Source organism: Manduca sexta, unplaced genomic scaffold, assembly GCF_014839805.1.
Source record: "Manduca sexta isolate Smith_Timp_Sample1 unplaced genomic scaffold, JHU_Msex_v1.0 HiC_scaffold_2169, whole genome shotgun sequence".
Taxonomy (NCBI): Eukaryota; Metazoa; Arthropoda; class Insecta; order Lepidoptera; family Sphingidae; genus Manduca; species Manduca sexta.
In genome coordinates, this window is record NW_023593106.1 from 1 (window position 1) to 11957 (window position 11957).

At 35.5% G+C, this 11957-nt stretch overlaps 1 protein-coding gene across 1 annotated transcript; it reads right to left on the reverse strand.

Annotated features, from left to right (window-relative positions):
- Positions 1-1128: 1128 nt before the first annotated feature.
- LOC119188557 lies at positions 1129-11567 on the reverse strand (the record flags this gene model as incomplete). Its single annotated transcript, XM_037445821.1, is given in 5 exon segments — positions 1129-1237; positions 4637-4788; positions 5513-5692; positions 6291-6959; positions 11275-11567. Coding segments are annotated over 5 exon segments (1176 nt in total). The 5' UTR covers positions 11375-11567.
- Between the last annotated feature and the right edge of the window lie 390 nt (positions 11568-11957).

Sequence of the window (11957 nt, forward strand, 5' to 3'; positions counted from 1 at the left end):
GTAGTGTGTGAATCAATCTATGTGTAGTGTGGGTTCTAGTCGGCATTTGCGTGTGTGGTGCGTGTGCGTGTGCGTGTGCGTGTGTGATGCGTGTGTGATGCGTGTGTAGTGCGTGTGCGGTGCGTGTGTGGTGCGTGTGCGTGTGCGTGTGCGTGTGTGTGATGCGTGTGGTGCGTGTGCGGTGCGTGTGTGGTGGTGCGTGTGCGGTGCGTGTGGCCCGACCAGTAGAGCAGCGCGAGCGCGAGCGCGGCGAGCAGCACGAGCGCACGAGCGCGACGAGCGCGGCGGTGCTGAGCGCGCGCACGTGGTGGCGCGTGTCGGGCGGCGACATCGCCTCCGGAGCGCCGCGCACCACTCGCTCGACACCTCCTGCGCACCAATACACCTTTCTTTCACACGTTTCTTCATTTACACCAACTTCATAGAATAGGTCTGGACCTTCGCCATCGGAAAGTGATTTATATTTTAAATATGCATTGTTATTTTTAAGATATAATATATTTTAAAATGTAAAAGAATAAATTTAAAAATATAGAGTATTATATCAGATCAGTATTATTTACTGTTCCACTGCTGAACACAGGCCTCCCCTAATACTGAGATTAGGCCTTAGTTCTAATAGCATATGCAATTAAGTTTCAGTATAAAATCGGTAAAATTTCATAAAGAGGGTATTCATTAACTTAAAAATATACATTTTTTGTTTACATTCAGAAATGAAAACATAAACCAATTTATACAGAGAATTATTAAAACCAACATTCATTCATTTCTCATTTAACCCGTGAGGTAGCTGAATGTTTGCCGGCAAACATTGACAGCTACGCGTGTGACAGGAAAATAACCTTATTATGTAGTATATATGTAGTATATAAGGTTATAATCCCGTGACACACGCAAATGTCATATGTGAAGCTGTCTTGGCTCGCCGGCGAGTCACGAGAGACCAAGAGTTAAGCTAAGAAAGATTCTTAGTTCTGCCAATACAATAAAAATAACATCAGCATTTTAATAAACCTCTTTTAAATATCGAATGATTTTTTATAATTCACCAAATTTTAATTAACCTATTTTTTAAATATCGAATAAACTTTATTACGCGGCAAAAAACGGCAAACTGTCACGTACCTCAGGCGGCGATTCGGAGCCGTTTATCAATCCGTTATCGGCGTGTCACGGACTGCGTGACGGCGTATATCTTCACCTCGTAGCGTGTCACGTTCCACAGCTCCACCTCCTACGAACATGAACATAACATGTTCACACAAACGCCTGGCGCGAAATGAGACATACTTCCTCGTTACAATTTTATCCTTGTGACGTCACAGTACCGTATATAAATCGATGCACAATTATAATTTTTTGCCTTTTGTAATAATATAAGCTTTATCTTTACATTAGGTAGATTTTTTTTCTTGTGAATAATTTATTTTGTTTTGTTTTTCTTTTTGCATTACAGTGTTTAAGGAAATAAATGTGTTGTTAATCAATTTGGTTTGTATTACGCCATCGAAAATACCAAGCGTAGGTCATAACTGTTTGTATTTGTTTGTGTTTATGTAATCCCTATCGAACAATAGATGTGTTTTAATGGCAAAACAACTGCGTGTGCGCTTGTTTACTATACAGTTTGAACGAATGTTGTCATAAATGAGTAATTTTATTGCATAGTTCCTTTTATATTTAGTTGCAATCGATACTTATAAGTTACATAGAAATAGCGTACATTTTCCTTGTGATATTTCCATTAATTTACAGCGGCCCGCACACGTGTTGTGTTTTAATCGGACCACACTACAGTCGAGTATTTAAAAAATCTCTACAAGGCGATAACACACGTCTGGCCTGTTTTAATAAACAGTACAACAGTGTAGCAACACGTATGCAATGTTTTATGTAGTCGACGGGCACAGAACTGTTGTTGGCCCTTATTCTACACGCTATAACTAGCTACACACCAGCTGGTGGCGGAACCACACCGGTGATAATAGGGACCGGACAGGTATTACCAAAAATCTGAAATTCAGTTTAAAGTAAAGTTTGTAATATTAAAATATTATCTCATATTTGTTTTTGTAAAGAGTTGTGATTTGTATTTTAAATCAATAAATAAAATACAATAATATAATATTTTTAGTCTATTCTTTACGGCAAATGAAACACCAATCACGGCGCATGACGTCACACGTGGGTAAAATGTAAACAAACAGACGTCATCTGGATGTCATACCGCGTTGTGGTATTTTTATTCTTTAAAGGTGTTTTTTGACACAGAACTGCTCTAATAATTAATATTAATTTATACGGGACGTTGTTACTATCTTCCAGCTTAACGTTTACAGATTGTTTAATCGTTAATCATAATGGACCGCAAAAATATCGTTGGTGCGTCGTACCTGAATGTAATAATACTTCTTACCAAACAAATTATTTATTGATGTACCACGAAAAGCAGATATACGAATAAAGTGGTTGCAGTTAGCAAGACGAACCTATGACGGAATGTCTGCAGACTCACCGATTTAGTTCTGTGAGGATCACTATGATATAAGTAAATAAAAATAGTGTTTCGGTTTAAAAATAAATCGATGAATATTTCAATTAATTAAATCATTTGTACACCCAGGAGGTTATGGTTATGAGATGTATTTATTTATGTTTTAGCTGCCACATGATATGGAATAGAATATTTATTTATAGAATTCTGGTTGTTACACAGTAACCTGAGATTGCCTGAGATTAACACGGTCTATGCAGTGTTGCAAGATCATAATTTCTCTTTACCCCAGGATTATTCGAATTTTAAATTTTACCCTTAAACCAATCATAAATAATTCGGTACTTTTTTTTTCTATATCCTTATCTATGCAGACGCCACTTCTTTCTTCACTTGCACTTCAATAATTATTAATTTAATTATCTCATTTTATTAGGAACAACTAGCTGTACACGAAAATTATATTGTATAAAAAATTATAATTGTTTCATGGCGTACAATTGTTGTAGGAAACATCTTTCTTTAAGCTCAAACATTTATTACAATACCGTGAAACAAATGCCTTAAATACCTTAACTCGTAGAATTTCCAAAAATTACCATAAAAAAATACCCTGCTGATTCAGTTTACCCTAAATCTAGGGTAAATAACCCTAATCTGGCATTATTGAATCACTGTTCAAATGACAAGACTTGTCAAGTTGCTTTATCCACGTATGACGTCACACGAGTCGAAATGACATAATGTAGCGTTTGCGCGGGAATTATAGCTATTTAACATTTAGGCATGGTTTTATGTACTTTTTAAGCTTTATTTGTGCAAAATACTATTTTTCTTGGCTATTTATATCCACAATGATCAATTTAAAACACCTTCTGAAAATTTGTCCGGTCCCCTATTCATTGCTTTACCGGGCAACACGATAGTTACAACCAAGCGATACGCAAAGCTTAAGAAATTTCTATGATTCTATATGTATGAACTGGTAAGAACATGTTAGTACTGTGTAATCTATATATATGAATCTCTGTTCCCTTGGTCTCGTTATAACTTGAAAACGATAATATGTAGTTCAATGAATATTTTTTAATTTTTTGTTTTGTTATTGCTATTGGGATGGAATATTCATAGCTAAGATATGACAATGTATGTCGGGCCAGCTAGTACGATATAATAATGACAATACTATACGAATAATATTCAACTTAAAAATTACTCTGTGACTATAATGTAAGCAATATTTAAAAAATAAACTATAAATATATAGGTATATAATTATTTTTACGAAGGGAGATAGTGCCATAACAACTATATAGGTAATAAACTCCTTATCGGTCTAATGTCCTAATATAACCGGCTTGGGGCTAACTTCACGAATGTAGATTGTTTGACATGCATCAAGAAATTGACATATGCAACGCGACAAGATTATTTCGGACATGGCTTCGGCCTTATAATTGAGAACGTTGCAGACATGGCTCCGGCCTTTATATTGTAATAAAGAAGATGTATAAAAAAGACAGACTAGGTTAAGAGGCTTTGGATCTCCATTTAAGGGAGGAAATCAAACAAAAAATGTAACGCGAGCGTAAGTCGCAACATCTACACCCGGCTTATAGCACTGTACGAACCGAGCGTATGCACCATGCCTATTACCCATCCCGTCCCCTCCGTCGCCGCACTCCCCCCGCCAGCGTCCGGCGACGACACTCGAGAACGGAACACGCGCACGCGCCGATGTACGGACAATTTAATTGTATCAGCCCGTTTAAGTTACTTTATATGTATATATGGTTGTGCTACGAACCCCGTGTTTTAATTAACACCCAACACAGTATTCCAACACTACAAAAAACTACGAATGTTATCCTATACTTCGACGGTCCCTACGTAAAGTATCGAATCTGCAAAAAAACATCGCCTGTTTAGTGTTATATTACCATGGCGATAAGCACTTCGATCCTTATTTTCTTCAATAAATGCAGTTCATTTTAATAAGGACCGATTAAATATCGACAGTCCCTAGGCAAAGTATTGAATCTGCATAATGCAATTTTGCAGATTCAATACTATACGTAGGACCGTCGACTTGTGAAATCGTATATTCATAACATTGGGCCAGTTTCTGGTATCACTCACCACACTAATGGTAGTCTCTATGTCGTTCTTGTTTGTGGGCAGTGTTAGTCGAGTTCTGGGCTGCTGTTCCGGAATCTTCCTGAGGGTCACCACATACTGGTCTATCGAGTTGTTGTACTCCAGTGGTTGCCGCCATTGGAGGTACAGTGTACCTGTAAATTGCAATATTGTGGGATTAAAGTGTCGTTTCCTTTGCAAAGGTAGACAAATGAGTTAGTGAAACCTCTTAACGGTCGTCCATTAATCACGTGATGTTTTTTAGTGACTTTTTAACCTCCTGGTGATATGTGATGAGGTTTCAGACTACCCCTACCCAAAATCATGTGTTTTTTTTCTGGTATAAAATAAACACAATACCACCAAGTTTCACCGAGTTTACAGTCGATGAGACTAATTATAAAATGAATGAGAGCTAGCTGGAGTGTGAGTGTATTGCCAACCTTTTAATGACAAAAATTTGGACAAGGAACTGAATCTTATTTTCAACCTTCAGCAATTTCACTAACCCTTAAAACTTCAAACATCATTTCTTTAGGAAACCATTAAGTCATTTCTGACTATCGATAATTTTAACATTATAATTACATACACTCACGCCTTTTATCCCCAGAGGGGCAGGCAGAGACGCAAATGATTTACACGCAGTCCGCCGTATGAATTCCATCCCATGCTATGACAGGAAGCGAAGCTATCGCCATATCGGACAGATTCCAGACTGCGGGCTAATACTGAGTAAAAACACTCAATATCACTTTGCCCAACTCGGGAATCGATCCCGAGACCTCAGCACTGCAGTCGTACCGTAATACAATGCAACCGAGACGCTCATACTTATATCGTTATAATACAATTTTTTAAAAATCGTAATCTACTCACGTTTAGGCTGATCGCAGGTGAGGTTCAATATGATAGGCGCTGACGGCGGTCTAACGTCAGTGAGCACGTAAAGCGGCTCCGACTCGGGCCCCAGGTGAGCCAGGAGGTCTGATGACGTCACGTTCTCCAGAGGGAAGTAGTAGAAAGCCCGCACCCAAATCTTGTACGGGGTGAATGGTTCTGCAAGAGAAAAGGTGGTTAGAATTTAACATTTAAATTTATTTGTATTTTTGTTATCATCCTTTTTATATGTTTTTGGGCAGGTGTGAGTTCTACCTTGTTAGGCGCGGCTTGGCCCTTCTGTTCATTAACTTTTATAAACAATTAGCTTATCAATTAATAAGTGGAGAGACTCACTGTCTTTTACAATTATACCTTTTTTGGCCCGACAATTATATATAATATAATTAATTATGTAATTATATTACATTACCATTCCACAAGGCGGAGACAGTACACAAACGACTTAATCCCTGTTTTTTAATGTTTACATATAATAAAATTGTAACAGGCCGATATGTGTACATTGTAGATAGATAAATATACTATTTGAAGTCTTTATTACAGCAACAGAAGGCAAAACAAGTTTGTAAAATTTTTGTCTGTATGTTTGTACCCACATCACGCAAAAACTACTGCATGGAATTCAATGTAGTTTTCACCAATGTATTGCTAAAGGTTTAACTTAAAAATAGACTCCATTTTATTTAAGAAAAATATAAAACTTTTTCGCACCGAAAAGCCGCAAGCAAAAATGAGTATACAATATAATACTCACTCAAATTCTTCAGCCGAAATCCGACGACCTTGGTCACCTTCCCCGCTTTATTCCACAGCGTGAGATTCATAGTCGGTTTCAAGTTGTCCCTGATCCCCAAGTTGCTTGGGAATATGTTCTTCTTGAGCACATCCTCTGGCGTTTGCACACCGCTCACATTCGCGTCGTATCTTGGAACTCCTTGTTCGTAATACAGCACGTAGGCCATCTGTGTGGTCTCTTTGTGGGTCTGTGTCGTCCATTTTTTGACCACTTCAATAGGAAATGTTGACTCGTTGAAGATCTCTAGATGTTCGTAATATTCCAAATGAACGCCATTAGTCCCGTTGTCCTGACGCCGCTTCCTGTGCCTACGGGACCACACATCCCTCCTACTTCTAGGCGGATCCAGTAGTATACTGGACGAGTACTCATAGTTCTTAATGTCTTCGTTCTTATACAAATTGTATGAGAAACCCAAGTCTTTGGGTTTCTCTGGTATGAGAGTATCAGTCGTGGGTACGACGTCATTTGGCTCGTCTCCTTGAGGCTCAGTCTTCGTGGTCTCTTCTACATCCTTGCTGATGATTGGGAGTTTACTCCGAGTGAAAGTTGAAGGAGGGATCCACGCGAGGTTGACTTCCTCTGACGTCACGTTGTAGGCTATCAGGTTTCGTGGTGCGGACGGAACTGTTAACAAACGATAACAAATAATGTTAGATGACCTAGGCCTGTAGTTATCGGCATCCTGGCTTAGTTCGCATGCTTGCCTCTTGTGGCTAGCACCGCAGGAGGGATGGAAGGAATCTGCTTATCGGAGCGGAGGAATGTTGCATATTTGGGATTCCGATGCTACAAATTATTCATATATCCAAATCCATGTTCTTGCCTACAAATTCAATTAAGCTAAGCCTGTAATTCTTCACTGGATTGAGTCGTTTCTTATTTTTAATCAAATTAACAAAATACATTATGTGTTAGACGTGTTTATTACTATATCGCTTCATAAAAAACGTAAACAAACCATAATAATAATTAGTTTACCGGATTAGATATTTCAAGCATAACGATGTTTTCACCTTGCGTAACAATAGCATCCTTAATTATGAAATTAAAAAGGAAACCAACTTAACGCTTACATAAACAACATTTAAATATTGAATTGGTCTATGCGGGTCAATGACACACTAACACCATGCTATATTGAACCTTAGCAATGAAGAAATAAGGGTCAGAAAATATTATTGCAAGTACAAAACGGTTGGAAAATGTAATTAAGTATGACAATTACAGCATAGCGCCGTACGAAACAATGGATTAGCAGGTCAACGAATCTGATGGATGGTCAGCCAAGGAACTCTTAAGGTCTTGTTCATTATGGAGTTTTCGGTATGGGTGGCTTGTTTGGGTTTAGCTTACGGAATTTTTGCCCAATCTTGCTGGACATTCGATTTTTTTACGCTGAACACTCGAAAGATACTCCAACTATACATACTAATATTATAAATGCGAAAGTTTATGAGGATGGTGTATGGATGTATGTTGCTCTTTCACTAAAAAACTACTTTACAGTAATATTGGTTATACATCAGAATGACACATAGGCTACAATTTATAATGATAAGTAATTTGGTCATAATATAAATACATATCAAGTAAATCGGAAAAAAGAATTATCTCAAAAAACTCCGTCACGCGTGCGAAGCCGCGAGTAAAAGCTATTACATATGCTTATTTGTAGGAGGATAAATGTGGAAACACAGGTCTAAATACCTGGCTACTACAAAGTTATGATAAGAAATTTGCCTTAATGATTCATGACTCACTCTAGACGGAAGGGCCACGTTTCGGGTCAACGCGGTCAGTCAAGTCAGTGAAGCGTCATTAACGCTTATTTTTCCTCAAAAATACAAATAATAAGCACAGCATCCATTAGTCGCGTTCCTAAATCAACTATTATACAACAATTTCAACATTTTTAGTTTATGGTTGACTGGCGATATTTTCTAAGTCTGAATCATTTAACTACTTCCAGCATTTGGCCATCAAAATTGTGGCAACAGGCAACAAATTTTAATACCCAACTAGGAAAACAAGAGACAAAAGGGCGCCCGAATCGCGCACGCGAGTAAGGTCGAATCCATTATGAGTCACTGGGAGTCAGATGCATCAATACAAGTAGGTGTTGTATGCGCGACGTTCTAGATATTGTCTGGGGATTAAGGTTCAAAATAGAGCTCATTTCGACTTTTTTATGTAAGTTAATGACGCTGTACAGGACGCTACACTGACTAGCCTTACTGATGACTTCACCAAATCCGTCCTTGGAATAAAACTTTATAGCCACTTACGCCTGTTTGCAATAAACAATCCCAATTTTAATCTTCAATTCGAGGTTAGATTAAACCAACACAAATATGCATGTCAAAAAAAACTTTGTTCTGATTGGTCAATTATCGCGATGGATCGAAAAAAGCGATTGAGCAGCTTGCTATTAGAGAAACTATTGTACAAATCTGATTCTGATCTATAGATGGTACCAGAGACTTACAAATTATTAACTAAAGAAACTCATTAATCTAGTAAAATATTACAAAGGAATGTAATGGATTATCACCATAAAACGTTGAATAACAAAGTACTGCATCGCAAACTGCCCTCATCACTTTGAATCATTTATTAATAACTCACATAATGTCCAGTAATTACACTTGACTTATATGATCTCGATACAGGAAAACAACATTAGTTATAACCCGGTCTGACAGTAGAAAACACAAAGTGACAATATATACTTCAACAATCCCATACCCCCAAACCGTACTCACATAATATCTATTTTAATAGTATTTGCCTTTAAAAAGCAAATGATGGGATATCTTCCTTTCATTGATTACTTATTCTATTTTAATATTAAAAAGGCTGATGGGTAATAAACATATTATAATTTGTAAAAAATTGTATTTGAAAAAATGTCAACACATGTAAACTCAGCAATCTTTAGGTTCTTCTTAATGTATCAACGATATTTCCGAGACCTTAATATTGAAAGACAGGTCCTTCAAGGCCCAGATCAGAAAAAATGCGATATATTTATCCTGATGCGTGTTCTGCGTTACCTTTGGCATAATGATCATGGACTTGAATTTTAACGATTAGAGAATCCATAATTGGTATCTTATGATATTTTTAGACTGGACAATTTCTCAATTAGTTATAAGTAAAATTATTTTTACAAAATTTTTGCTTACTATATACAAATAAAATAAATTTATAGTTTATATTTCTGGGTGGTGTTGTCTTTTATATCTGTACTCTTCACTATAATTAAAAACAACAATTCATTATTTGTTGTACATGTTCTCAAACTGGCTCCATAAATTCTTTCATGAATATGTATTTAATCTCAACAAGAGATTAGCATGGACTAAAAACCAATAATATGGAATATTTACAAAATTTTACCAGCCTTTCTAATTTCAAGCGGGAACTTCAAATACATTTTTATAAAACTTTTATAGATCTGCAAGATATTGTATGCTATCGTATTCCGTTATGGTATATGTAATAGACATACATGAAGAAGAAAATATTGTTAGCCTGTAATATGGGTTTAATTCATTTTGAATACTTTCTCTTCATAGAACCATTATTATGGGAATGGTATCTTATAATTAAGCCTTCACCATCTACCTGTCAAAATTTTAGAAGAATACTTTATTTACATGTAGGGATCGTAATGAGGGATATATTGTTATAATAAACCTTAATCAAAAGCAGGTATTCCACTGCTAAACACAGGCTTTGTAGATTTAAAAACTAAGCTGGTAGTAGCGTAAGAAAAAATATTATAACAAAGTATGTTAAGGTGTTTAATATTTTTATATTATTGTATTTTTATTTATGTTATGTAACAAAGTAAATGCTAAATTTTAATGTCATGATATTTTCACAGATGTTAAAAACATAATTTTTTATTAATAATGAAACATTATTCTTGTTATTGATGTTGGAAATTACAGGCCCCACTTCATACTTCTTATTTCTCTGCTCTGAGTTCTAAGTTTAACCTATTCTAAACCCTCGTATGTAACAGTTTGGAGTCAATTCTTTAAGAAATTCTTGCTAGAAGTTTGGTTTTGATTTGTTTTGACAAGAATTCAAGAATTGTATGTGTGGTTTGTGAATATCTCCATTTAATTGAGGCTTTAATGTCAATATGATTGTGTAGGTCTGAATGTGAAATAATAAATTATTTCAAATAGAAGAAAGACTATAATTGTATTTCTTTTAGCAGATTATTTTGCTGTAAACTCCGCCCATATTACATTTATGTCTTAGCTAATATCTCTGTGTATTAGTGTATTTAATTTCTTCATAATTCATTCAGAGGAGTTGTGTTCACTTTCAATGTGTATAACAAATCATTGTAACATCTCATACTTTGTAAGATGTTGATAATTTTTAGACATCCATTAACAATATCCTGGAGATAAATCGGACAAAGTATTATATTAATGAATAATTAAACAAAAATTAGTTTGATGTATAAAATTTTTTTTTTGGCAATATTCTAGCAATAACTGCTAGCCTTTATTATGGAAAATGTTACAAATCAATTCATTTATGCATAAAATAATGACAAATAGGTTTACCCAACAATATTGTTCAGCACTGGCATTTACAGCAAATTAATGCTATAAATTTGATTAATTAAATATTTTTTCCAGTAAGAACCCTCATTATATGTATACATAACCATACTCAACACATTAATGATATTAATAGCCCAAGATTCATGAATAATGAATAATTAATATAAAGCGGGTGATAATTGAAACGTAATTATCGTTTGATAGAACCTGCAGATCCTCTAGCAGATTAAAGCCGTGGGCGTTCTGTCATACGCGCTCCTACTATAGGCTACGGCGTCATCCCCACGAACCAAAAAACGCACAACACCAACGCAACACAACACACAAAACATCAACAACAACACACTCACCGAGAATCTCTTTGATTTCGTTGTCGTTAGCTGCATTATCACAATGAACACACAAAATAAATATAGTAAAAATGGCTCCTACCATGTAATGAATATACATCTTAAAAAAACACGATGGGCACGAAATTAACGTGCTTAAATAGCTTTAATAATATTTATAAACCACATTTTCTCTTCGCTATTTGATAAAAGCGGAAATAATCTCGTTAACAAGTCTAATTCGTCTAAATTGTTTTAATCAAGCTGCCATCGAACAAGACCCCGCCGTCTGTCATTCGTCATGTCAATAAACAATTAGTGTTGCCATAAATACCTTTCAATATTTCTTCTAAATGCCTTGAAACATCACTTTTTATTTCCATTTAATATGGCTTCTAAATTACCTTATAAATATCCTTGTAAAAATAAATGTATGTATGAGCGTTAAAAATTCTAAATAACAGTGTATTTGGTTCTATGTTAAGATTACAATTCTTGCATAAAAAGTAATAGTTAAGCTATATTCTTATAAAAATAGTTATATATTAATTTGTTTGTTATACATATTTTTTGTACGTTGTATATTCATTGCAAATAATTTCAAAAGTTACTAAAATGTAAAATTTATTATTTGTGGCAATTATTTTTCGAAGATATTTAAACTTGTGAGACATAAAAAGATAAATTCTCAGAATAAAAATTTA